Genomic DNA, 26,974 nt, shown 5'->3' with positions numbered 1-26,974 from the left:
ATTTAATTTGCTCTGTTAAACTTACCATTTGGAATGACTTCGATAGCAACAGTGAATCTACTTAATTAAGTGGAGATCTTTCAACAATCACTCTCACAATAGTAATAGCCAGTGACAAATGTCAGGGCTGGTCTTGGTTAAAACCCTGGATGGGAGACCAAAGGGTAGCTCTCCAGTAGGTAGCTCTCCAGCCTTGAGTTTGCTTTCTGATAGTGGATATAACATTGAAGATCTGACATTGTTTTAAAGGTTTGTCTATGTTGAAATTTGGTTACCAAAATGACAATCTTGTGGTTGAAATGTCACCCTCAAAATAACTATGGTCTACGGAGCAGTAAGAGGAAGTGCCCCTCCCTACCTTCAGGCTATGCTCAGACCCTACACCCCAAATCGAGCCCAGCCCAAGCTCTTCTCTGTCCTGCACCACAATGTTGGAACAAGCTTCAAAATGAAACTATGGCAGCAGAGTCCCTGCCCATCTTCCCGAAAACACAACCCTACCTCTTCAACGAGTATTTTAAATAATCCCACAGTACCCCCAAAAAATGCCTTTCGTAAACTACCATTTTTCTTCATAACTAGCTCTGACTTTGCTGATAGCTATTTTATTGAGGGAAAATGTATTTACTATGACTGTGATATGCGGTCGTCCCACATATTTTAAAATGAACGCAGTAATTGTAAGTCGCTCTGGATAAGAGGCTAAGAGCATCTGCTAAATGTCAAAAACACTCTTCACGATACTTTAGTAAGGTTAGGAGAATTAAAATAGCAGGTTAGGAGACTGAGGTCAGGAAAAGGGTTCAGGGTTATCAAAAATGCTCTCCTAACATGCTACGAACACTTTGCATCGAAGTGGAGTGAAAAGTGTCCTTAAAACAACAGTTTATGTTGATTACTTTTTTCAAATCCAATGCATTTTCCACGTATATTCCACTACACAATAAATTGTAAAAACATTTTCAAATCCAATGTATTTTCCACGTATATTCCACTACACAATAAATTGTACAATTATGTTGAAACAACATTGATTTAATCCGTTTGTGCCTGTGGGATGACACAGCCAGCGTCATCTGGGTTCTTTGCAGCGTCCTCTAGTTCAGACAACATCCAAACATATTTCTGACAAACACTGACGACATTCAGATCCTTCTGTTCTCCGCCACTGCCCTGCCCACCTCCCTCCCCTTCCTCTCTCTGTTCTCTCCTTTCCTCCTCCTGAATAACGGTCAGAAACCGACTTCCTCTGACCACGCGCAGAACGGGGCTGTGTGACTACCCGGGGCAAGTGTCCTGCCCTGCCCACACAGCAAAATAAATTCAATATGTCGACCGCGATGTCCCGTTATAACGGATTTAACGGCTCTCTGGCAAAGCAAGCGGGATGAGTTTTAAGTTATAGCTTGCTCGGTTGTTTGGAACATTTTGATTCTTGACTTTCTTCATTTTTGTTTAGAAAACAATAAGATCCCCGCACGCCACATGGAAAGCAAAAAGGAAGTGCAACTAGCTGAGGAAAAATGGAGTAAAAAGAACACGGAGAGGTTTAGAAAGTAAATAATCATCTCCTTATCCTTTATCCCTGGCTCGGCACTGGAGAAGCCTCTTCAGAAGGTAAAGTAGTGAGATTATATGTGCCCTCCGACAGTTCATTTAACACGTGATCATCTGATAACTCTCAACCCTTTGTCTTTGATCTCTCTCTCTCTTTCCTTCAGATTGTGAATGATGGTGTGATGGTGTTGGAGGAGGAGTGTGGAGGTGTGTGTGAGCCAAGCCAGGGGGAAGCACCATGCAGGCAGGAGGAGAGAAAGCGGCCATCTCCCCAGGGTGTCCTGCTATCTCTAGGCCCGGTGATGATGGTAGGAGGGGGCCGCACTCTAGATGTGTGTGTGTGTGTTTACTACCAAAATAATATGTTAACTAAATTGTAGATGGTGTCCTGGCTTACTGTGTGTGTGTGTGTGTGTGTGTGTGTGTGTGTAGGTAGTAGGGGGTTTCCTGACTTTCCTGACTCTGCAAGGTCCAGGGCTGTGGATGGGGGTGCTGATGGCTGTTACCGGGGCAACACTGACCATCGCTGGGCTCTGTATTTTAATGACAACGCTACAGGTGTCGGATGTACCTGGACACTTCCTGTTACACCCCCGCACAGGAACGCGCTATAGCCCACACCAGGCCCTAGCCATCCAGAGGTACAAACACACCAGGGTTTCTGTTAGCCGGTAATAGCCGGCTTTTGGCCGATCGGAAAATAGAAAAGCCGATTAATAAAATTCACACCGGCCAATTGTCCGGGAGAAGAAGAAAAAAATCCCATTGAGAAATAATGCCTTTTAGCCTATTCATTGATGTAAATACCAGTCGATGTAAATACATTTGACTTATCAAGCTTATCGGTCTATAGGTTAAATTGCATTATAAATTGGGTGGTTTGAGCCCTGAATGCTGATTGGCTGATACCATGGGTATGACAAAAAATTACGTTTTACTGTTCTAATTAAGTTCGTAACCAGTTTATAATAGCAATAAGGCACCTCGGAGTGTGGTATATGGCCAATATACCACAGCTAAAGGCTGTATCCAGGCACTGTGTTGCGTCCTGCTTAAGAACAGCCCTTAGCTGTGGTTAATTGGCCATATACCACACCCCTCTGGCCTTATTGCTTAATTATACCATGGCATTGTTGAATACTTGTTTCTGATTGGCTTGAAGGGCATTCTAGAGCGTGCATTATTTCCCTATAAGGCACAGTATCATTGCACCTTACAGTTCAAAGGCTATAGTTAATTCTTACATGTTCTATGTTTGAGCTGCTTTTGAAAGCAAAAGTCGAATTGAAAACATTGTCATTATTGAATTCAATTTTCATAATGGCAAGCTAGGACTGATGGTTTGGTTAGCTAAACTAACAAGTCTGTTTGTTTAGTTGCCACAGCAACTACTGTAGCTATCTAGTAAACTTGCCAGCTACTTCAGTGGATGCTGAACACATTTCTATCAGCAAATTAACACGTTTTTAGCAGCAAATGTGTTAAACTATAGCCATGGTATAAAAGGGATAATCAACTCAGAGCTTTATGTGTTCTCTGGAAAATAATGCAACTCCGTGAAAGGTTCATTTCTATAGAACGCATAGCCACTTGCTGATTATCCCGTACTAATTTAGTGGAATTAAATTAGCGCGTCTGTACAGTATATTCGTTATGTATTGTATGTTATCACACGCTTACAACATACAGATAGAGAGCCTTTGACCGGAAAATCTTTCAGACAGCGTGAGAGCAGCTGTTACATCTCAAACAGCAAATGCATCGGCACCGGAAGGCAGGCTTTATTAGTGCGTCGCACACCACTTTGCAAATAAGCAAGAGGCAGTATGCATTTTGAAAACATACTTAATTGTTTGAAACCTGAGCGTTTTACTACATATTATGAGGTATGTCTTACCTTGCTTCAAAGTAGCCTAGCCAAAAGCAGACCATATCCGTGGAGGTAATTATTTAAACATTCTGTCATTGTCCAATAGCCAAAGGCACAAAGGCTTTTGACAATGGTGTTTTTCCGCTAATTGAATTATGGGACAAACATTCGCACGTAGCCTACTGCCTTGTGCGCACTCCTGTGGTTTTAATGTGAAGAAATAATAGTTTATCAATGTTTTAAGCTAAATGTTCTAATATGTTGCATCAGACTCATTGGTCACTTATTCTAATATCTTCAAAGTGCGCATCAGAATTCGGTAAGAACGACCACACACAATTGCATCCTGGAATTATGAATTACCATAATATAGATGTCATTGTTGTCATTCTGAGCACCGTGGGTGGACACCCTAATCAGGTTACACACCCAATGCATATAGGTCTGGTAAATGTCTCAAATGTCCGGTAAAGTAAAATGCTGCCCGTCAAATGTCAGGCACCACATTTTCCTTACGGAAATCCTGACGCACACACACACACACTCCCCTATCCTCGCCTGCTCTGCTCTGTTGTAACTGTCAGTAAGTTTAAACAAGGTTAGTTCTGCTCAGTGTCCAACCGACTCATGCACGAACACATACATGCATGAGCGCTCACACACACTTACACACAGAGAGAGATAAAGAGAGCAGAGTAGCAGCCAGGAACACTGAGCCATCAGGTTATTATTATTGAAGCAGATGTTGACCAGAGGAGCTCAACACTAATAAACTGTATCTTTTAATCTATTCTTCAGTGGGTACATAGATGGGTTAGCTGACAACTTCACGAAAACAATGCGCATGCCTTAAAGGGGCAGAAGTCCGTGAGGTGTTGTGATTCTGGACGGCCAGATGGCTAGCAACAATGACAAGAAACTATCATGTGGAGAATCGTGGCTTGTTTCATCTAGTTTCATCTTGTTCTTGATACCATGTCTTGTTTTGAGGTGTTTTGATTGATTTCATGTCAATACTAAAATGGCTAAAATTCGCTATCTAGCTAACCAACAACTGTAACGATGTATTTGAGAGACAACAAGTGGTCATTGTACACATTTATTGCAAAATATCGTTTCCAAAATATCGTTTACATGTTGTCACCATTCTTCTGTTTTGCCCCATAGTTTTGCACGCTCGTGCAAGCAAGTCACTAATGCTCGTGCAAGCAAGTCCCCGCAGCAATGTTCCAACATCTAGTAGAAAGCCTTCCGAGAAGAGTGGAGGCTGTTATAGCAGCAAAGGGGGACCAGCTCAATATTAATGCCCATGATTTTGGAATGAGATGTTCGACGAGCATGTGTCTACATACTTTTGGTCATGTAGTGTACTTTGTCCAAATAATCCTTCCCTCTCTCCCTCTCTCTCTCTCTCTCTAGAAGGTTGGACCGGATACGCAGAGAGATGTCTGAGGACTCTGTGCGAGTGCCCCCCTCTCCACCCCTCCCCTTGCCCCCCACCCCTCCTCCCTGGGACCTGGAGGCACCCCCCTCCTACGACTCTGTCATGAAGAGCCGGGGTCCCTCTGACCTCTGAGGGCTGAGGAGACTACTATACTCTACTGTTCTGTAACTTTGGACTATTCCCTTTGTGCCATTACAGTGAAGTAAATCAAGCACACCCGTGCTGGGAGAGACGTTGTTCTGGAATGGAGGGGCTGTAAGGGGTTGGGCGCCTCAGCGTTGTTTACATGTTAACATGACAGGTTTACATATTTGTTTGAAGAATGAGGAGTGTGTTTATAATGCTACTATTAAGACTACTACAGTGTGGTACACTGCACTCCTATAAAGACATATATAACAAATATATTTTTTTTTTCTTACTTTCCACCACCTGAAGTTGTTTATGTCACTTTTCAAGTCCGCTCGATGCCCATATATTTGTAGTGGCACACTGAGCTACACCAGGCAGCGAGGCCAGCTGGCAGCATCTACCCAGCACTAAGCATTCTCTATGCAGCAGCACTCAGCCTTTATTACCAGTCCAAATGGATAACCCAGCCTTTAAAACCACTGTCTGACTTTTTTGCTGCTTTGGACTCCATTAGCTGTTTGTGCTGTGACTGCTTGGGGAGGTTGTGTCATTCTCCAGTGTGTGAGTGCGGGTGTGTTTCTGTGGTCATGTATGCACCACGGATTCTTTCTATTCACACAGCTGACATCAGGATAGACGGAAGATCTCAACCAGAAGTGCCTTGTTGTTACAGCACTAGACGCTTGTTGTCACAGCACACGGTTATCCACAGCATTATTCTCTCTCTCTGCCCCATTGCTGCAGGGTTCCATTCTATCCACTGTTGCACTTCCTGTTTGACTGTGATGTCATGATCAACTTTAGTAAATGAATAGCCAAAGATCTCTGAGTGGTTCTTGTCTCAGTTGGACTAAGTACAGTGTGTTATTACTCAGTTTCTTTGTTCTGTTCTAACCTCACTTACACTTGAAGTAAATGCTTTCTCAAGGAGAGAGGAAAATAGGACAGAGAGTTGGGGAGCTGAGCTGTGGGCAAGGTGACACACTAGCCAACATACACACACACACACACACACACACACACACACACACACACACACACACACACACACACACACACACACACACACACACACACACACACACACACACACACACACACACACACACACACACACACACAACCCCTGCTCTACAGTCGTCTGCAGGCTGTGAGAACCAGCAGAGTGGAACTGTCTGCCCTCTCTCCCCCTCTTCCTTTTCTTCTCTCCCTCACCTTCAGTGTTTGACCCAGAGACAACAGTCTAACTTAGAACTAACACATACATTAGTATAGCTTAGCTAACTCTAATAGATCAAATCTTAGCTAATACAGCACCTGTGATTAACCCTGGGTTAACTAAGCTGCATCCTAAGGCTGTCCCTGATAGTGGGTTACGGTTAGAGGTCAGGTTTAGGGTAGCAGTATGGCGGAGGGGAAGCCATAACTAGGGACCCAGTTGCTAGGGACTCTTTTTGGAAGAAGCTAGCTAGCTAACGAAGAACAACAAAGAATATCTAGTTAACAGAAGAAAAGAAAGAGAAAATCAGGACAGAAGAAAAAGGATATCAAAGTGAAACAGTTCTCTAAAGACACAGGAGACAATAATACAAGAAACAACACTTCTGTAGCTTGTCAACTATGTGTCTGTCTATCCCTGTTCTCTCCTCTCTGCACAGGCCATACAAACGCTTCACACCGCGTGGCCGCTGCCACTCTAACCTGGTGGTCCCAGCGCGCACGACCCACGTGGAGTTCCAGGTCTCCGGCAGCCTCTGGAACTGCCGGTCTGCAGCCAACAAGGCTGAGTTCATCTCAGCCTATGCTACCCTCCAGTCCCTAGACTTCCTGGCGCTGACGGAAACATGGATTACCACAGATAACACTGCTACTCCTACTGCTCTCTCTTCGTCTGCCCACGTGTTCTCGCATACCCCTAGAGCATCGAGCCAGCGGGGTGGTGGCACTGGAATCCTCATCTCTCCCAAGTGGACATTCTCTCTTTCTCCCCTGACCCATCTGTCTATCTCCTCATTTGAATTCCATGCTGTCACAGTTACCAGCCCTTTCAAGCTTAACATCCTTATCATTTATCGCCCTCCAGGTTCCCTTGGAGAGTTCATCAATGAGCTTGACGCCTTGATAAGTTCCTTTCCTGAGGATGGCTCACCTCTCACAGTTCTGGGTGACTTTAACCTCCCCACGTCTACCTTTGACTCATTCCTCTCTGCCTCCTTCTTTCCACTCCTCTCCTCTTTTGACCTCACCCTCTCACCTTCCCCCCCTACTCACAAGGCAGGCAATACGCTTGACCTCATCTTTACTAGATGCTGTTCTTCCACTAATCTCATTGCAACTCCCCTCCAAATCTCCGACCACTACCTTGTATCCTTTTCCCTCTTGCTCTCATCCAACACTTCTCACTCTGCCCCTACTCGGATGGTATTGCGCCGTCCCAACCTTCGCTCTCTCTCTCCCGCTACTCTCTCCTCTTCCATCCTATCATCTCTTCCCTCTGCTCAAACCTTCTCCAACCTATCTCCTGATTCTGCCTCCTCAACCCTCCTCTCCTCCCTTTCTGCATCCTTTGATTTTCTCTGTCCCCTATCCTCCAGGCCGGCTCGGTCCTCCCCTCCTGCTCCGTGGCTCGACGACTCACTACGAGCTCATAGAACAAGGCTCCGGGCAGCCGAGCGGAAATGGAGGAAAACTCGCCTCCCTGCGGACCTGGCATCCTTTCACTCACTCCTCTCTACATTCTCCTCTTCTGTCTCTGCTGCTAAAGCCACTTTCTACCACTCTAAATTCCAAGCATCTGCCTCTAACCCTAGGAAGCTCTTTGCTACCTTCTCCTCCCTCCTGAATCCTCCTCCCCCTCCCCCCCCCCCTCCTCCCTCTCTGCGGATGACTTCGTCAACCATTTTGAAAAGAAGGTTGACGATATCTGATCCTCGTTTGCTAAGTCAAACGACACCGCTGGTCCTGCTCACACTGCCCTACCCTGTGCTTTGACCTCTTTCTCCCCTCTCTCTCCAGATGAAATCTCGCGTCTTGTGACGGCCGGCCGCCCAACAACCTGCCCACTTGACCCTATCCCCTCCTCTCTTCTCCAGACCATTTCCGGAGACCTTCTCCCCTTCCTCACCTCGCTCATCAACTCATCCTTGACCGCTGGCTACGTCCCTTCCGTCTTCAAGAGAGCGAGAGTTGCACCCCTTCTGAAAAAACCTACACTCGATCCCTCCGATGTCAACAACTACAGACCAGTATCCCTTCTTTCTTTTCTCTCCAAAACTCTTGAACGTGCCGTCCTTGGCCAGCTCTCCTGCTATCTCTCTCAGAATGACCTTCTTGATCCTAATCAGTCAGGTTTCAAGACTGGGCATTCAACTGAGACTGCTCTTCTCTGTGTCACGGAGGCTCTCCGCACTGCTAAAGCTAACTCTCTCTCCTCTGCTCTCATCCTTCTAGACCTATCTGCTGCCTTTGATACTGTGAACCATCAGATCCTCCTCTCCACCCTCTCCGAGTTGGGCATCTCCGGCGCGGCCCACGCTTGGATTGCGTCCTACCTGACAGGTCGCTCCTACCAGGTGGCGTGGCGAGAATCTGTCTCCGCACCATGCGCTCTCACCACTGGTGTCCCCCAGGGCTCTGTTCTAGGCCCTCTCCTATTCTCGCTATACACCAAGTCACTTGGCTCTGTCATATCCTCACATGGTCTCTCCTATCATGGCTATGCAGACGACACACAATTAATCTTCTCCTTTCCCCCTTCTGATAACCAGGCGGCGAATCGCATCTCTGCATGTCTGTCAGACATATCAGTGTGGATGACGGATCACCACCTCAAGCTGAACCTCGGCAAGACGGAGCTGCTCTTCCTCCCGGGGAAGGACTGCCCGTTCCATGATCTCGCCATCACGGTTGACAACTCCCTTGTGTCCTCCTCCCAGAGTGCTAAGAACCTTGGCGTGATCCTGGACAACACCCTGTCGTTCTCCACTAACATCAAGGCGGTGACCCGATCCTGTAGGTTCATGCTCTACAACATTCGCAGAGTACGACCCTGCCTCACACAGGAAGCGGCGCAGGTCCTAATCCAGGCACTTGTCATCTCCCGTCTGGATTACTGCAACTCGCTGTTGGCTGGGCTCCCTGCCTGTGCCATTAAACCCCTACAACTCATCCAGAACGCCGCAGCCCGTCTGGTGTTCAACCTTCCCAAGTTCTCTCACGTCACCCCGCTCCTCCGCTCTCTCCACTGGCTTCCAGTTGAAGCTCGCATCCGCTACAAGACCATGGTGATTGCCTACGGAGCTGTGAAGGGAACGGCACCTCCATACCTTCAGGCTCTGATCAGGCCCTACACCCAAACAAGGGCACTGCGTTCATCCACCACTGGCCTGCTGGCCCCCCTACCTCTGAGGAAGCACAGTTCCCGCTCAGCCCAGTCAAAACTGTTCGCTGCTCTGGCACCCCAATGGTGGAACAAGCTCCCTCACGACGCCAGGACAGCGGAGTCAATCACCACCTTCCGGAGACACCTGAAACCCCACCTCTTTAAGGAATACCTAGGATAGGATAAAGTAATCCTTCTAACCCCCCCCCCCTTAAAAGATTTAGATGCACTATTGTAAAGTGGTTGTTCCACTGGATATCATAAGGTGAATGCACCATTTTGTAAGTCGCTCTGGATAAGAGCGTCTGCTAAATGACTTAAATGTAAATGTAAATAACAGTATGGTCTGATCGGGGCGGGGCTGTGTGTGTCGTTAGTTGGTCTGTTTGTTATGACTCAGGATGGAGCCTATTCCAGTGCTACCCTAAGGTAAGGACATACAGGTGTGTGTTTAGGCAAAGGTAAAACAAGAACTTACCTCGAGGAGGCAGCCAACACAAGTTTTCAGGTCTCAGGTAAGGTTACCCTTCAAGCAAACACTGAACCACCTTGCATCTGTTTATAAAAGAGAGAAAGTGTTGAATAGGATGGAGGTTTATACAACTGTGATGTAGTAGCAGCGTGTGGTCTTTGTCTCCACCATCTTTCCCAGAGACATAAACATAAAATGAGTGTTCGCAGGGTAAACAAATCGCATAATCAAATCTTAGCTTGTGTTTCTGTGTCAGGTGGTGTTGATCTCTCAGAGCCCAGAGGAGAGGAACTGAAGACAGCATTGATGCTGCTGCAGGGGAGAAGAACACCATGTACTGTATACACACACTTGTAATATACTAATATGTAGTATTACTAGGAAGTAATGTGATCATAACTGTATATTGACGATGCGATGTAGCTTCAGGGAGAGATAATCTTCTAGACTAATTTCTCTCCCTTTTCTCAGCCTTCACTCTGTTCCACTGACGACAAGGTCAGCATCTGTGGCCCTGCCCTCTCGAGCTCCTGACCAACCAGATTACTGACTCTGGTTCTGTGCCTCTGGTCCTCCATTCCTCCCACAACTATCCCATACTGCAACTAGCTTGACCTGAAATAAACAGTGATTTTATATTTTACTGTGATCACTCCTGCTTCACACAGACACACAAAGAACACAAAGTGTACAAAAGGCTGTGCATTCCAGTTTATTTTATATCAAATTTCCCCATAATCAAACTCTGATGTACAAATGAAAACTGGGATTCAACATGCAGGGTTCTGCCTCAGCGGACTGGCCATCAGCAGGAGTAATGCTCAAAGCAGACAAACTGACAGAATAAAATCCTGGATCCATGTCATTCCTTCCCTCCTTCCTCACCCCTCCCTTATCACACAGATAAAAAATAAATTATTGATTAGTTGGTACAGTTGAGAAGGACTACAGGTGCTGCTGAGGGTCAACCAACATTCTGCACTGTGAGTGGGGAGTGCTGTGTCACTGGCACACCTGACCACTCTGACAGTCTTCTGAGACCAGGACAATACGCAGCATGGTCACACATTCACACAGTTCATTATAGCAAGTCATCTGTGGACAGGTATGGGATTGGGGTGAGAGGAGGGACAAGGGCCCGAGGCGCGAAGAGGGATGAGGGGAGTTGGGAGATGAAGGCACTTGAATTCTCCCAGGGGTTGGGCTAGGTCAAGAGGTTAGTGGTCAGAGTGGGGTTGTTTGATGTCAGAGCATATATATATATATATATATATATATATGAATGGACAAAGCAATCGATCACATGACACTATTCATTCCTATGTGAAGATTCAATAGCGCATTTGAAGCTAAGGAAGTCGTTAAGATGGTGTCTCGTGTGGGAGATTTATGTAGACATAACATGTGCAGTTTGAGTTACGTTGCAGGCTAGCTCAGTGCTGCCCCCTCTCATCGACTCTCAAGTTGAAGGCAGAACAGGGTATTACAGGCTACTATACAATTTTAAAATAATCGGTACAAGGACATATATCTGGTGTAATAGAAGCAATTATTGGTACCATGATTGTCTTCCATTTATTATTACATGAAGATTGCCATATTCCCATTCGCTATAATGGGGGATCTTGTTTTCTGCAAACAATGCCTGCAGTACCATGGTCAGCCTTGAACTTTGTGGTGTCAATAAGAGGGGTTTAGGTGTCAGAGGTCATGCCACTCTGTGTGTCCCAATGGCAAAGATAAACAAAGGCAAAGAAAGAGAAACCCAGTTTGCAAATAAGCTCCTGAATAATGATAATGTAATGATCAAGCACAGAGGGTACGCTGCGCGTGTGTGTGTGTGTGTGTGTGTGTGTGTGTGTGTGTGTATGTATGTATGTATATATATATATATATATATATATAAATAAGAGGGAGAGTATTTCATTGGCACCCAAAATTTAACTTGCTTCTGATCTCACCTCTGGTTGGCACGTTGACCCTCTGCTGTCTTGTGTGTGTCAAAGGGCAGCTGTGGTGGCATAAGGCATGAGTACAGTGATGTCAACTGATAAACAAATGAAACAAAAAAAATAACTAAAATCCAGCACTGTGAGTCACTGTTCATCAGCTGGACGGGGAGGAGAGCGCAGATTGGTTCCTTGGCTTGGTTCCATTTGTGTTCTAGAACCCTCCATAGACTGCATTACCATAAATCCCACTGTGGTTAGTGGAGTGATAGACACAGCCATAGGAGCACGTGTTCTCTATGGAGGAGGTATCAGCTGTGTGTGTGTGTGTGTGTGTGTGTGTGTGTAAAGCATTGACAACTCAGTTTGATGTGATAAAAGGAGGTGTGTGAGGAGGGTGGTTAAGCTGGTCTAGCAGACCTAATCCCTGCTTCTCTACTTCAATATAGACTGGGGTGGACTATAAAGTGCATACTTAAAAACCCCGGTTAAACGTGTGTGTCACTTCCTCCAGCGCAGGTTATACCTTATACCACAGCCTCACACATACACACCTCTACAGACTGGAGCACAGGACACTTTAAAATATCTTACACTTCAAATTACAGCTATGGAACAGCTCTTTACAATAATGAATGTCTATTTAGTTACAATGGCAAATATGAGCAACAACTTAAAAAACAAACAACCCCGTCCCTTCCTTGTGAGACAATACTGGCTACATCTGAAGACACCCTACTGCCTATATATAGTGCACTACATATGTCACTGAACCTTTGGTCAAAAGTAGTGGACTATAAGCAACAGGGTGACGCCAGTGGAGGCTGGTGGGAGGAGCTATAGGAGGACCGGCTCATTGTAGTGGCTGGAAAGGAATCTATGGAATGGTATCAAACATATGGAAATCACATGTTTGATGCCGTTCCATTTCAGCAATTACAATAAGCCCGTCCTCCTATAGCTCCTCCCACCAGTCTCCACTGGGTGACATTTCAGACTCCCAGTAAGAGGACAAACTGCTTTGTAATCCATTAGTCAGGTCTCTAAACTCTCCTCCAGCTCTGATTCCATTAGTCTGGTCTGGCAGAAAGTCACATGATTATTCACGCATCCTTTGTTACCCCAGCTACCAGGAGAATAAGTGTTCTGATTGGCTGTAGCGGGCCCCTCTCCCTCCATATTCTGGCCAATCAGAGGTGAAAAGCAGTCTTTGATTGGCTGTATGAAGCCGTGCGGTCTTGTCATTGTGTCTGATAGGAGGATCTAAGGGTCAACATCCTCCAGATCACTCTTTGAATCACCAAGCATCATGGGAGACTCGGAACCCTGAGATAAAGAGAGAGGGGAGAGAAGGATTACATGAGACGTGGCATTTCAGAGTAAAGAGATATGTAGATATAGTTTTTATGAAATCGATTCATACGAAACTCTCCAGCCTATATTTAGAGGCCCGTTCTGAGAAGTGACAATATCTCTATTCTTGGGCTGTTACTGTTCTCTTTATACATTCTACCTCTGAAGTTTTCCATAAACACACTGTCAGACTGTGTGTACCTGTCGGAGGCTGCGGTCGGCGTTCTCGTTGGCTGGACTACCGTCAGAGCCGTTGCTGCTGCCAGACGGCTCCTTCTCGTTGAGCAGTGCAGTGGCATAGGCCAGCGTGTCCTGGGCTGAGATGGTGCGCTGGAATGTTTTGGCTGTGGATGTCTCATTGGACACGTTGCTCTGAGGAGTCCAGTAGTGTTCTGACATCTGACAGAGAAACACACTGTTAGTCTAACGCATACTCTACTTTCCCACACACACACACGCCTCACGCATGTACACTCACACCACAGGAGGTTGGTGGCACCTTAATTGGGGAGGACGTGCTCGTGGTAATGACTGAAGTAAGTGCAATGGAATCATATACATCAAACTCATAGTTCAGGTGTTTGATGCCATTCCATTTGCTCTTTTCCGGGCATTATTATGATCTGTCCTCCCCTCAGCAGCCTCCTGTGACTCATACGTACATATGAGAGACAGGTCTGAAATAGTGTGCTGGATTGTGTGTGTTATATTGTGCTTGATGCTTGCCTTTTTCTGCAGCCATTGCACTGCCCAGCTCCAGTGACCAGACAGATCTTTAAAATAGTCCTTAGCAGGAACACACCTGGAGACAGACACACACGTTAGGTGAAATCAGGAAGTGTGAAATGAGAGGTTTTCACAGAACTGAAAAATGTGCATTACTTTGATGTATTTGCTGCAACAGTCAAATCTACCCCCATTCAATATTTTCAGCCTGAGACAATTGTGGCGACATATTTCTCAAAACGGTCTCTGGAGAAACTCACTTCTGTGCCAGGGTAACCAGGAACTTGACACACTGATAGCAGCGGCTGCTGTCCACATTGTTACTCTGGTGCATCAATGCTGCAAACAAGAGAACAGAGTCACACACGCACACACAAAAGCCCAGTGAAGGGTGGAAGGTAGCCTACCTAGCAGGCCTTTCTCTGACTCGAAGGCGTACTTCAGTCTCTGAGTCTGAAGAGGATCCTCCACCACCTGAGAGCACACACACACATTACACACGCAGTCTGGAGCTGGCATTACTCCAAGGACACGCAGAAAGGTTTGATTGCCAGCTGTCACTCACCAGCAGCTCCTGCAGCAGCTGGAACACGTTCTTCAGCTCATGGGGCGGAGCGGTCTCCAACTGAGTCTACACACACACACACACACACACACACACACACACACACACACACACACACACACACACACACACACACACACACACACACACACACACACACACACACACACACACACACACACACACACACACACACACACACACACACACACACACACACACACACACACACACAGTATTGGATGCGTTTTGTGCTGGGATTTGTAGTTATCTGTGATAATGGATTTGTTTAGGGCTGGGAGTTGTAGTTCTTACCTTGAGCAGCTGTAGTACTCCCAGGGAGAAGGGTTCGTTACAGAAGGAGCAGTACGTCATCATCTCTATCAGCACAGTCAAAGGGCCGGACAACTCCCGCACAGCAAACATCACCTACACACACGGAAAAAGTTACAAATACAACCTCTTCCATATAGATGCGTCAATGTGTGTGTGTGCACATGAGACTGTATGTTACCTCCAGCAGGTAAGGCTGTCCCTCGGGGGTGAAGAGCGAGGCCATGATGTCAGCGTTGAGCTGGAGGAGGGTGGAGGAGGCAGGGACACTGCTCACATTCAGCTTACACACACCTTGATCTGAGAAAAACACACAATCACGTCAGGTTACACACATCAGCGTATTATGGAAGCATCCTAACTGTGGTAATGTGTCTTTGTGTGTGTTACCATGTGTGCACTGTGTGTGTGTGTGTGTGTGTGTGTGTGTGTGTGTGTGTTACCATGTGTGTGCTGTGTGTTGAGGTCTGAGTGGAGAGTTATCAGGGCCAGAGTGGAGTGCAGGTGCAGGAACTCTCTGGCCTGGGCTGGACTCCACCTCCGATTCTAGAGCGAGAGAACGAAAGAGAGATAGAGAGGACGCAAGATGGAGGGAGTGGGAAAAAGGTGATGAGCTTCCAGAACCATCAACAACATCCTGTCATATCCATTTCTCTGCAGATGAGCAGGAATTGAGTGTGTGTGCGTGTACCTGGTTGTTCTGTCTGTTGGGTCCGAGGAGGAAGATGAGCATCCTGCGATACGCTGAGTGTTTCAACAACAACTGGCACGGCCCAGAGCCCTGGGAGAAAGAGATACTGGATATCAGAGTGGGTCTGTCCATGTGTGCATGTAATGTGTTCATATGGTGCTTGTGTGTGTTACCCTCTGAGCAAAGTTGCTGAAGAGGCTGAAGTATTGGTTGCAGTGTTTGACGTTCTCAGGAACGTCTTTGTCCAATAGGGAGAGGAGCGCGTCGGTCAGGCTGTCCAATCCAGAGTCAGCGAAGTGGAGCGCACTCTCTAAGGTTTTCTCCAAGATGGCTGCCACTACGACCCTCACCTCCCTCACCCCACACTCCAACAAACACACCCTGGGGGGAGGAGAGAAAGAGAAGATCAGTTGGATTGATGAGTAGTAATGTAAGTACTATAAGCAGTAGTGTTATGTTAGTACTGCAGTGGTTCTGTGTGGAGTGTAGTAGTATTATAGTTGTACTGACTTGGTGATCTCTCGTCCCTCAGGTCCCACCAGGTACTGAGCCATCCAGTGACAGGCTTCACTGCTTTTAGACAGCAGCACCTCCACCGTAGCCATCCACTCCTCGGTGTCCACCCGCAGCTTCTTCTTGGTGTGGAGGTAGGTGTGGAACAGGAAGTGGACCGCCAACTGGAGACTCTCTCTGGCCATGGCCTGGTAGGCTGGGTGCTTCAACTTCGTCTGCAGTACAACACACATTGCTTATAAGACCAGTTTGGAGAGGCAGGCACCACTTGAATTATGCTGACACCGTCTCTGTTTATCCTACACACACACACAGTCACACACACGTACCGCGTTGACGGAGGCCAGTGACAGAGTGAAGTTGAAGTAGTCGCTGTTGTACACATCTCTGTTCTTCATAAACTTCAGGTTCTCATCTCTCACCATCTACACACACACACACACACACACACACACAAAGACAAACAGAGAGAGAAGGTTGTCTGTGTACCACAAGAGAGTCTGTTAGCTTTTTATAGCTAAAGCCTAAGCATGAACACAGTGTGCTATTAAAGTCTTCTGGTCTCAAGCCAGGTTATTGATGAAAAACCGTGGTCCACTGAACCAGTGTATTTACCTGGTAGATCCTAGCAGGCATCTTTTCCACAAACAGTCCTTTCTTCTCTCCCTTCCGTACGAGGCGGGTCAGGACAGAGAGACGGTCATTGTTGGCCCTGGGGGGCCGAGGGGACGACTGGGGACTGACATCTGGGCTAGAGGGTGCCGAACTACATGGGAGAGAGAGGGTTAAAGTGTGAGTTGTGTGGGTGTATGAGGTGTGTATATTTAGACTGTGTGTGTGTGTGTGTGTGAGAGACTCACAGTGTGAGGTCTTCTGCCTCTTGCCTCATGGCGCTGACTCTGCTCTTCTTGGGAAGGACAGGAGAGTTCTGGTCACTGATCCTCTGGTAGAACAACATGTAGGCGTTCCAATACCGGCGCCGCACGTCAGGGTAGGGGTTAGCTACACACACACAGATACAGACCAACACACACACCTAGAATGGGATGTTTGATCTTTCATGTCATTAAAGGTGCACTACGCAGAAATCGCTCCACCATTTACTGGTTGCTAAAACTAATAGTTCGCCAAATTTCAGTTTATGTTACAAAATAAGATAGTATAGTGTAGAGAATCATTGTACCATCTAAACCACTGTGAAAAACATTCTTGTTCCAGCTGGTGTACAAAACCGAAAGTAAAAAGACACAAAAACAAAACTTAAGGGAAGCATAGAAATACTGCACATAGAACAGATATACTGCTTCTTAGACTTGCTTTCAAATGGAATGATTGATCTATAACTCCCATTTCTATGTGAATTTGGTCGGGTCGCCCAAAAAGTTACATATTACCACTAATGTACAGAAGGAACTGGAAGAGAGGGGGACCAAGGACGCTACCCGAGGGACATCACAACTTTTGCTGCTGAGAATGTTTTGTTGACATCCACTACTTGGTCTACCTGTTAAATAGGACTTACACTGGTCGTAGACTTTAGGCCGGTACTCTCCTCCAAAGCACTCGTACTCCAGAGTCTCGTCATTCATATCAAACTCCTCGACCACGTTGTCATTAAACTTATACCACCTTCCCCTAGCACTGCTGAGGACAGGAGAGGAAAGGAGGGAGAGCAGAGAGGGAGAGGACAGGATGATAAGTTGATCATTTGTGTTAAAAGTACAAGTACTTGTCTTAAACATGAGATATTTTTTATGATACTTAAGTGTTTGTTTGTGTTTGTGTGTGTGTGTGTGTGTGTGTGTGTGTCTCTCTCTTACCGTCTGTCCTTGATGAAGGAGTAGTAGTGTCCAGCATGTGCCTGTCCACTGTGGACTACAACTCCCACCAGTTCGTAGTTCTCTGAGATGGTCACCTTCTTCCTGGGTGAGCCCCCTGCCTCGCCCCGGCCGTCTCCCCCCTCCGCCCCCCCATCCTGACGAGCCATGCCAGACACTGTGTAGGGCTCCATGTTCAGCACCCAGGGAAACCTGATCTGCTCGTCGTATTTGATGGAGCGTCCGCTCTCCCAGTCGAAACCGAAGCGCATCAGATGGATACAGAGAACACTGGGTAGGGACTTTATGCAGGTCCGCTTCACTGTGGTACGCTGGAGAGATACGCACACCACGTTAACATACATGTACACCAACACTGGACAGCGACTTAATAAACACCCTCTTTACACACACATTAAGACACACACACACACCTTCTCCTTGCACTTTTCGCAGTAGTAGGCGTTGGTTCCTTCTAGCACCTCCCCCCTGACAAACTGGTCCAATGAGATCTCCAGACTCTGACAGGAAGTCACACCCAGGTTCAGCGCCATAAACGTCTCCTCTCGCTCATACCTATGATCAGGGGTCACAGGTTATAGTTAGGAGTTTATACGTGATGGCTGCCTTTGTGTGTGTGTGTGTGTGTGTGTGTGTGTGTGTGTGTGTGTGTGTGCGCTCACCGGTGAGGGCAGTCTTTGCAGATCTTCTGATCAGAGAAAATTCCCTGGAAAGTATTTTTGAAGATCTGCTCACGGCCGATTTTCTGAAAAACAAGACAGACCCAACATCTCTATAATAATAAAGGTGTGTGTTGTGTTACATTGTAGTACACACGTGTTAAGTAGATGTGAATAGTGGAGAGTGTGTGTTACATTACATTTGACATTTTAGTCATAAACTAGCTAGTTGAGACAACACATCACAATCGTATCAAGTACATTTTCCCTCCACAAAGTATTTATCAGCAAAGTCAGTGCTAGTGGGAAAAGACAAGTGCCTTTTGCTATTGTGTGTTACCTTGAGATGCTCATCCAACTGGTCCACCAGTGAAGTGAAGAACTCATAGGCATCCTGCTGCTCCCGTACATACAGCTCCTTATTCCACATCTTAAAGATCTACAGAAACACATACAGCTGTTATTTCTGACCCAAACATGGTAGTCAGTTGGGTATGTGCTGTGTATTAAAATTAGTGTGTGTGTGTAGTGCGTGCGCATGTTTAGATGCCTTCCAGAAGTTCTCAGGGACGTAGTACTGCAGCCTACTCTCCATCAGGTGTCCAAACAGAGACTGGACCTGACAGAAAACACTCTCGTCTGGCTGCTCCGTGTCGTCCTCTATAGACAGAAAGGCCTCAGCCAGGCCAGGCTGCATGTACAGCTGCTGGAATACAGCATTCATATAGCAGGTGGCTCCACCGTTCTTTAACCCTACGAACCCTGACACAGAACAACTGTCCACCGGCGGGAGGAACTGAGAGAGGGGCACAGAGTGAACAGAAGAGAAAGACACGTTGAAGGTAGACTGACTATATCAAGAAGACCTATTAGCCTTTCATACAACGTTCCACACCTGTAACACATCAGTTCTATCACGCACCTGTAACACTTCAGTTCTATCACGCACCTGTAACACTTCAGTTCTATCACGCACCTGTAACACTTCAGTTCTATCACGCACCTGTAACACTTCAGTTCTATCACGCACCTGTAACACTTCAGTTCTATCACGCACCTGTAACACTTCAGTTCTATCACGCACCTGTAACACTTCAGTTCTATCACGCACCTGTAACACTTCAGTTCTATCACGCACCTGTAACACTTCAGTTCTATCACGCACCTGTAACACTTCAGTTCTATCATGCAATTCTCCATTCACTTCTGTTTCTTTGTTGTGTGTGTGTGCAAGCATGTGTGGGAGACTCACGTCAAACTCCTTGCTGAGCGAGGGGTCTGACTGGTGGTGCATGGACAGCAGTTCTCTGGTGATGAGCTGTAGGTTGGCCACAGAGCTGTCTGCCAGCATCACCAGCACCTCGTAGGCTGCCAGTCTGCTGCTGGCCGTGCTGCACTTGGGGTGGAAGTCGTGACTGGGGGGGGAGCTAGAGGCGGGGTCAGACGTGTTCAGGATGATGCGGGACGCTCGGAACAGGAAGTCATCCAACAGCTGCTGGATCAGAGAGGGACCTGCGGAGAACACACACACACAGAGACTTCAGAACACACACCGTCTACGAGCTCCAGATGGCCGTACGACCTCCCAATCAAAATCTCAAAACATGCTTGTGTGTGTTCTCACCCAGATGTTCCTTCTCGGTGCCACAGAGTGACAGTAGTGTTTTGATGAGGCGGAGGTGTCCAGCCTGCAGGATGTTGTCAGCCTCACTGGTCTCCATCTCAGAGCTCCAACTGGGCTCAAAGTTATCCAACCAGCTGATCTCATCTTCCAACATGGCCACCGCACTCACTGACAACACCTCCATTTCTGAACCTGAGGGAGGGGGACAGGAGCATTCCTCATGCGTCAATGACAGTGTTGGAAAACTGTTGGTGCGTGTGTGTGTGTGTGCACGCGCGTGTTGTAAACTCACTGGTCAGATCATCCAATAGTTGACATCGCAGTTCAAAGTACTCAGTACACTGAGACAGCAACCTGGACAGACAGAACAATATTATACACTCAGATATAGACAGATAGACAGGCACACACTGAACAAAATGGGCCCTGGCGCTATACATCCAAATACATTTATAACCAACTATAGCTATATGACGCTACATATCAGCTTCCAATTATATTTTCCATTTAGTCAATCTATCATTGGTCACAGACAATTTGGCACCATCTGCTGTCAAACATAACTTCCTACTGCCTCCCAGCAGCAACGACAACAGGTGTGTGTACCTCTGGTTGACTCCTCTCATGACAGACGTGGGGCTCCAGAGGGGCAGCTGGGAGGTGAGGACGACTTGCAGCAGGAACACGTTAGGCTTGATGATCTCAGGGAACGCAGACGTGTCCGATTGGCTCAGAGTGTACAGCTGGTCACACGCCACGCGCCGGATCTGACATAGAGACACGGGTTATAAGACACACACTCAGTTCCACCCCCCCCCCCCCCAAACACCCTAGCTACCTCTCCACTGGCTGATCCCAGCAGGATGTCGATGATGAAGTCGCTGACACAGGGGAGGTTGTAGAATGACCCTGATAGAGAGAAACACTGTTACCATTCGGTCTTCACAAGATAGTGTGTGTGTGTGTGCGTGTGTGTGTGACGTGTTACCTAGCTGCTGTGTTCGTAGCTGTAGGCAGGTGACCAGTAGAGACAGGGCCTCTCTAGCGATGATGCAGTCTTTAATAGAAACACTCTGCTGCTTCACACATATCCCAGCATGCAACGCTGTGGGCGGCGCCTCACCCTCACTGCTGGAGCTGCAGTTACTTCCTGTAGAAAGAGAAACAGACATCAGTAGAAGGCAAAACAATCAGAATACCAGAGAAACAGGCGATAATCCATTTCATTGCTGATAATTCAGGCTGTCGGTGCCATTATTATCCATCAGTTTCTTGTGTGTGTGTGTGTGTGTGTGTGTGTGTGTGTGTGTGTGTGTGTGTGTGTCTGTGTCTGGTCTCACCAGTGCTGCTAACACGGCTGCGGACCACGAGGGGGAGGAGTGAGCTGTGTTCAGGTCTAATTGGCTGAGGACTGCCGACGAGGTCCAATCGGCCGGCAGCTGCTGCCCAGGTTAGACGCATGAAACACGCCACCGTCGAGGTGAAGTCCCCCACCTCCATCGTCTACAGAGGAGAGACAGGGTTAGAGGTGTGTGTGTTTATTAGTTATGCATTAGAGGTATGTGTGTGTGTGTGTGTGTGTGTATTAGGTATGCATTAGAGGTGTGTGGTAGGTATGCATTAGAGGTGTGTGTGGTAGGTATGCATTAGAGGTGTCTGTGGTAGGTATGCATTAGAGGTGTGTGTGGTAGGTATGCATTAGAGGTGTGTGTGGTAGGTATGCATTAGAGGTGTGTGTGGTAGGTATGCATTAGAGGTGTGTGGTGAGGTATGCATTAGAGGTGTGTGTGTACCTGTATTAGGTGTGTGGTGGTAGGTATGCATTAGAGGTGTGTGTGTACCTGTATTAGGTGTGTGGTGTAGGTATGCATTAGAGGTGTGTGTGTACCTGTATTAGGTGTGTGGTAGGTATGCATTAGAGGTGTGTGTGTGTACCTGTATTAGGTGTGTGGTAGGTATGCATTAGAGGTGTGTGTGTACCTGTATTAGGTGTGTGGTAGGTATGCATTAGAGGTGTGTGTGTACCTGTATTAGGTGTGTGGTAGGTATGCATTAGAGGTGTGTGTGTACCTGTATTAGGTGTGTGGTAGGTATGCATTAGAGGTGTGTGTGTGTACCTGTATAGCTACACGTGCAGCAGGGATGATCTCCTCTACTCTGATGGAGGAGCGTTCAGACAGAGACATCTGTCTATAGGAGCTCTTCTCAGGCGTTCCACACAGCGACAGCTGTCTCCCCGGTCGCCCTGCGTTACGGAATGGCCGACTAGATAGCGTGTCGCCCTCTCGGATGACATCATCATCCAGCAACGATGGCATACTTTGGCCAACCAATAAGAACCTGCAGGGAAAAGGAAGATCCAATCACATTCAACCTGTCTAACAATGTACACTGCTCAAAAAAATAAAGGGAACACTTAAACAACACAATGTAACTCCAAGTCAATCACACTTCTGTGAAATCAAACTGTCCACTTAGGAAGCAACACTGATTGACAATACATTTCACATGCTGTTGTGCAAATGGAATAGACAACAGGTGGAAATTATAGGCAATTAGCAAGACACCCCCAATAAAGGAGTGGTTCTGCAGGTGGGGACCACAGACCACTTCTCAGTTCCTATGCTTCCTGGCTGATGTTTTGGTCACTTTTGAATGCTGGCGGTGCTTTCACTCTAGTGGTAGCATGAGACGGAGTCTACAACCCACACAAGTGGCTCAGGTAGTGCAGCTCATCCAGGATGGCACATCAATGCGAGCTGTGGCAAGAAGGTTTGCTGTGTCTGTCAGCGTAGTGTCCAGAGCATGGAGGCGCTACCAGGAGACAGGCCAGTGCATCAGGAGACGTGGAGGAGGCCGTAGGAGGGCAACAACCCAGCAGCAGGACCGCTACCTCCGCCTTTGTGCAAGGAGGAGCACTGCCAGAGCCCTGCAAAATGACCTCCAGCAGGCCACAAATGTGCATGTGTCTGCTCAAACGGTCAGAAACAGACTCCATGAGGGTGGTATGAGGGCCCGACGTCCACAGGTGGGGGTTGTGCTTACAGCCCAACACCGTGCAGGACGTTTGGCATTTGCCAGAGAACACCAAGATTGGCAAATTCGCCACTGGCGCCCTGTGCTCTTCACAGATGAAGCAGGTTCACACTGAGCACATGTGACAGACGTGACAGAGTCTGGAGACGCCGTGGAGAACGTTCTGCTGCCTGCAACATCCTCCAGCATGACCGGTTTGGCGGTGGGTCAGTCATGGTGTGGGGTGGCATTTCTTTGGGGGGGCCGCACAGCCCTCCATGTGCTCGCCAGAGGTAGCCTGACTGCCATTAGGTACCGAGATGAGATCCTCAGACCCCTTGTGAGACCACATGCTGGTGCGGTTGGCCCTGGGTTCCTCCTAATGCAAGACAATGCTAGACCTCATGTGGCTGGAGTGTGTCAGCAGTTCCTGCAAGAGGAAGGCATTGATGCTATGGACTGGCCCGCCCGTTCCCCAGACCTGAATCCAATTGAGCACATCTGGGACATCATGTCTCGCTCCATCCACCAACGCCACGTTGCACCACAGACTGTCCAGGAGTTGGCGGATGCTTTAGTCCAGGTCTGGGAGGAGATCCATCAGGAGACCATCCACCACTTCATCAGGAGCATGCCCAGGCGTTGTAGGGAGGTCATACAGGCACGTGGAGGCCACACACACTACTGAGCCTCATTTTGACTTGTTTTAAGGACATCAAAGTTGGATCAGCCTGTAGTGTGGTTTTCCACTTTAATTTTGAGTGTGACTCCAAATCCAGACCTCCATGGGTTGATAAATTGGATTTCCATTGATTATTTTTGTGTGATTTTGTTGTCAGCACATTCAACTATGTAAAGAAAAAAGTATTTAATAAGATTATTTCTTTCATTCAGATCTAGGATGTGTTGTTTAAGTGTTCCCTTTATTTTTTTGAGCAGTATATATTTATTTGTGTTTGTGTGGGCTTGTATTGCTATCCTCGTGGATACCAGAAATCCCCAGAAGTCCCCACAAGGATAGCAAAACAAGGAAAACCTCTCCCTCGTGGGAACATTTCCCATGTCCCCATGAGGGCAAAAGCTATTTTAGGCTAAGGAGTTCAGTTTAGGAGTTAAATGTTAGGGAAAATAGGATTTTGAATGGAAATAAATGTTAGCCCCCCACAAGGCTAGAAAAACATATGTGCTGTGTGTGTGTGTGTGTGTGTGTGTGTGTGTGTGTATACCTGGCCAGTTGTAGACAGATGGAGTAGACTCCCTGTCTGGTCTCGTAGTCCACCTCAGAGGGAATAGAATCCCGCTGCATCACGTTCACCACCAAACTGAGTCCTCCTGCTTTCAGGAAGTTCTCACAGAATGACTTGACACTGGTCTTAGCCATCTCATCATCTGAGGTCGGCATCAACTTAGAACTCAACACCTATTGAGAGAGAAAGAGATTTCAAAGGAAGAAATGTGTCCGTGCACAAATGTGAGTGTTGTGTGTGTGTATATTTAGTGTGTGTGTGTGTATATATTTAGTGTGTGTGTGTACCTCTAGGTTGTAGAGGACTCTGAAGGTGGACATCCCGGGAGCAGAGGATCTGAAGAGTGATTCTAAGATGGAGGCAGCACTGGGCTGGTGCTGCTGCTTAGAACCCAGAGACGGAGACCGAGAGCCTGACCCCTGACCCAGGGTGAACAATGTCTTCTACAGGAGACACACACACACGTTATCACACTGGCTCAGGTCAGAGGAGTTTAACTCTCCTCATCATAATTTCAACCTAAACACAGCCTTACCCACTGGGCCCGACCTGATGGTTGTTAGTACAGGACTAGAATAGAATAGTACTGATGTGTTAGTAGCTAGAAAACTAGTTAATATATATGTACCTGGTGACTCCAGACACTGGACTCTTTGGGAACAAAGTTATCTAGAGCATCCTGAACCTCTGGGTCTGTTGGGATCAGCAGCAGCAGCTTACGTACACGCAGAATTATCCTGGAATACACACACACACAGAACGTTATACATTTCTGACCATTCGGGAGTCAGGTTCAGATCCTTGAAGTATCTGCGTGAGTAACTCACCGTGGTTCGTCCAGGTTGGCCAGCTGGTAGAGCATCTCAAACACGTTACACACCAACGCCATGACAACACCTGGAAGGGACTTCTCCTACACACACACACACACACACACCGTTAGCACATAATCAAACATTAACTCAACGTGTTTCTATATACATGTGCGCGCATGTGTGTGGTGTACCTGTTCCATAGCATAGGCTGAGTTGAAGACAGCGGAGCTGGAGGAGGAAGCGGAGACGGAGGACTCTGAGCTGCCACCAGAGGGTGTCCCTGTACCAGAGCTCTTCACTGTCAGAGACTGCTCATCACTGAACCCCAGCTGGGACAGCAGCTTCTGGTCCCGGTTCATTGTCAACTACAGACAGAGAGAGAGTTACACAAAACACACACATATGATACACAGTCACACACACACACACACCCCCACCAATCTTTTGGCTTACAGAGACACAAATAACACACTCACCACACTGTCGTTGGCAAAGATCTGAACGTTGTCGACTGGACAGTTGAGATGCTCAGCGATCTTCCAGCGGATGCTGCCTACAGTCTCGTTACTGTGGGCCTCCAGGGTGAAGCTGTCTTTGGTGGACTCATAGGTGACGTGTAGAGAGACAGGGTGGCCGTTGAACGACGCTCCGTGAGGTAGAATGGTACGAGGCACAGAATACAGGTCCTACACATAGAAACACAGAGTCATCTTTTCATGTGTCCATCTCGTTCTTTCACCCCCCTTCTCATCACTCAAATGCAAATAGTTTGTAACTATGGGTGATATGTTGGGGGGTGAAAACCAGTTGAAATTGCTTGGTTAGTGTGATGTCAGAGCCAGAGAGAGGACTACCTCGATAGTGATGACATAACGCTCAGCCAATAGCAGCAGCCTCTCAATGATCACCAGCTTGGTGGACCTGGAAGGTGATTGGACAGACGTGGCTACAGTCGGCATGGTGGTTGCGGTCAGCATCTTGGTTGCCCTGGTAACAGCATGAGTCAACGTGGGCCCTCCTAGAGCTGAACTGGCCGCCTGAGAGAGAAAGAACAAGGCAAGGAGACTTAATTTCATCAAGTCAGTAAGCTCTATTAGCATAGTATGTAATTATCTTATATAAGAAGTTAAACACATTCCATCTGATAGTTGTGATGAATGAAGAACTCACCTCCAGTCGTTTGTAACAATCAGCAATGAACTTCTTGTGTAAAGACACAGAATCCTACACAGACACAAAGAGTGAATACCAGAGACTGTAGTCCTGCTACACACACACACACACACACACACACACACACACACACACACACACACACACACACACACACACCTTCTTCATCTTGGGGTTGAGGTTGGTGTAGCTGTATGTGATGATCAGCTGTATGGCCTCGTTAGCGATCTCCTCGTCAGGCGTTTCCATGGCGATGCGCCAGATAAAGTCCATCCCAGCCAGGTCTAGCCGTTCCACACACTACACACACACAACAGGGTTAGGGTTTCTAAGTCCCACACATGACGCCACTACATGTCGTCATGTGATAACATTTTATAAAATCCTTGAAAGTAACAAAAAATGGTTTTACAGGTTACTAGTTCTATCTTCTCCCTTGGCAACCCTAGTGTGGACTGACTCACCAGTTGAGTCCCCTGGCGTTTCAAGCGATGGTCACACAGGTTGACGTTCTCAAAGAAGGTCTTAAACAGATTAAAGCCTGAAATATCCCAAATAAAACACTGGTTAAAGCCACTATGTAAGCTCTACAGTGCATTCGGAAAGTAATCAGACAT

General features: G+C 47.2%; 2 protein-coding genes across 8 annotated transcripts in view; one reads left to right on the top strand and one right to left on the bottom strand.

Moving 5' to 3' along the window:
- The first annotated feature begins 1,203 nt into the window (after positions 1-1,203).
- On the top strand, positions 1,204-5,825 carry LOC106560233 (uncharacterized). Of its 3 annotated transcripts, none has more exons than XM_014122878.3 (4): positions 1,204-1,617; positions 1,722-1,889; positions 1,990-2,198; positions 4,850-5,825. In XM_014122878.3, the coding sequence occupies exons 2-4, from the start codon at positions 1,740-1,742 to the stop codon at positions 5,001-5,003; spliced, it is 513 nt and encodes a 170-aa protein (XP_013978353.1). In that variant the 5' UTR covers positions 1,204-1,617; positions 1,722-1,739; the 3' UTR covers positions 5,004-5,825. The 3 variants fall into 3 exon arrangements, with proteins under 3 accessions (XP_013978353.1, XP_013978352.1, XP_013978354.1); XM_014122877.3 differs by having other exon boundaries at positions 1,211-1,617; positions 4,847-5,825; XM_014122879.3 differs by having other exon boundaries at positions 1,218-1,617; positions 1,722-1,865; positions 4,847-5,825.
- A 4,727-nt stretch (positions 5,826-10,552) lies between these two features.
- Positions 10,553-26,974, bottom strand: part of LOC106560231 (ubiquitin carboxyl-terminal hydrolase 24) — a 37,561-nt gene continuing 21,139 nt past the window's right edge. For all 5 annotated transcript variants that reach the window (XM_014122872.3, XM_014122873.3, XM_014122874.3 and 2 more), the window contains 39 exons: positions 26,822-26,898; positions 26,517-26,657; positions 26,355-26,408; positions 26,039-26,221; positions 25,661-25,870; positions 25,376-25,549; positions 25,197-25,282; positions 24,998-25,106; positions 24,657-24,812; positions 24,349-24,542; positions 22,225-22,447; positions 21,448-21,610; positions 21,096-21,257; positions 20,946-21,016; positions 20,714-20,874; positions 20,400-20,461; positions 20,108-20,299; positions 19,736-19,995; positions 19,034-19,279; positions 18,824-18,922; positions 18,487-18,569; positions 18,238-18,379; positions 17,807-18,135; positions 17,509-17,630; positions 16,847-16,988; positions 16,602-16,752; positions 16,316-16,411; positions 15,984-16,201; positions 15,647-15,854; positions 15,474-15,563; positions 15,226-15,328; positions 14,964-15,082; positions 14,765-14,878; positions 14,450-14,515; positions 14,292-14,358; positions 14,145-14,223; positions 13,885-13,960; positions 13,360-13,557; positions 10,553-13,131 (listed from right to left, as the gene is read on the bottom strand). In XM_014122872.3, the coding sequence (XP_013978347.2) occupies positions 13,069-13,131; positions 13,360-13,557; positions 13,885-13,960; positions 14,145-14,223; positions 14,292-14,358; positions 14,450-14,515; positions 14,765-14,878; positions 14,964-15,082; positions 15,226-15,328; positions 15,474-15,563; positions 15,647-15,854; positions 15,984-16,201; positions 16,316-16,411; positions 16,602-16,752; positions 16,847-16,988; positions 17,509-17,630; positions 17,807-18,135; positions 18,238-18,379; positions 18,487-18,569; positions 18,824-18,922; positions 19,034-19,279; positions 19,736-19,995; positions 20,108-20,299; positions 20,400-20,461; positions 20,714-20,874; positions 20,946-21,016; positions 21,096-21,257; positions 21,448-21,610; positions 22,225-22,447; positions 24,349-24,542; positions 24,657-24,812; positions 24,998-25,106; positions 25,197-25,282; positions 25,376-25,549; positions 25,661-25,870; positions 26,039-26,221; positions 26,355-26,408; positions 26,517-26,657; positions 26,822-26,898 (5,489 nt within the window). In that variant the 3' untranslated portion in view covers positions 10,553-13,068. The remainder of the gene's footprint in view (positions 13,132-13,359; positions 13,558-13,884; positions 13,961-14,144; positions 14,224-14,291; positions 14,359-14,449; positions 14,516-14,764; positions 14,879-14,963; positions 15,083-15,225; positions 15,329-15,473; positions 15,564-15,646; positions 15,855-15,983; positions 16,202-16,315; positions 16,412-16,601; positions 16,753-16,846; positions 16,989-17,508; positions 17,631-17,806; positions 18,136-18,237; positions 18,380-18,486; positions 18,570-18,823; positions 18,923-19,033; positions 19,280-19,735; positions 19,996-20,107; positions 20,300-20,399; positions 20,462-20,713; positions 20,875-20,945; positions 21,017-21,095; positions 21,258-21,447; positions 21,611-22,224; positions 22,448-24,348; positions 24,543-24,656; positions 24,813-24,997; positions 25,107-25,196; positions 25,283-25,375; positions 25,550-25,660; positions 25,871-26,038; positions 26,222-26,354; positions 26,409-26,516; positions 26,658-26,821; positions 26,899-26,974) is intronic.

Source organism: Salmo salar, chromosome 10 (genome assembly GCF_965601325.2).
Source record: "Salmo salar chromosome 10, fSalSal1, whole genome shotgun sequence".
Lineage (NCBI taxonomy): Eukaryota > Metazoa > Chordata > Actinopteri > Salmoniformes > Salmonidae > Salmo > Salmo salar.
The sequence above is the reverse complement of the archived record's forward strand: the minus strand, read 5'-3'. Positions and strand labels throughout refer to the sequence as shown.

What these genes read in the sequence shown, in the direction of transcription:
- LOC106560233 (XM_014122877.3), top strand. Translation starts at nt 1,740, where the DNA reads ATGGTGTTGGAGGAGGAGTGTGGAGGTGTGTGTGAGCCAAGCCAGGGG. An exon ending in GAGGGGGCCGCACTCTAGAT is followed by an intron (nt 1,890 to 1,989) that starts GTGTGTGTGTGT and finishes GTGTGTGTGTAG; the next exon opens with GTAGTAGGGGGTTTCCTGAC. An exon ending in CAGGCCCTAGCCATCCAGAG is followed by an intron (nt 2,199 to 4,846) that starts GTACAAACACAC and finishes CTCTCTCTCTAG; the next exon opens with AAGGTTGGACCGGATACGCA.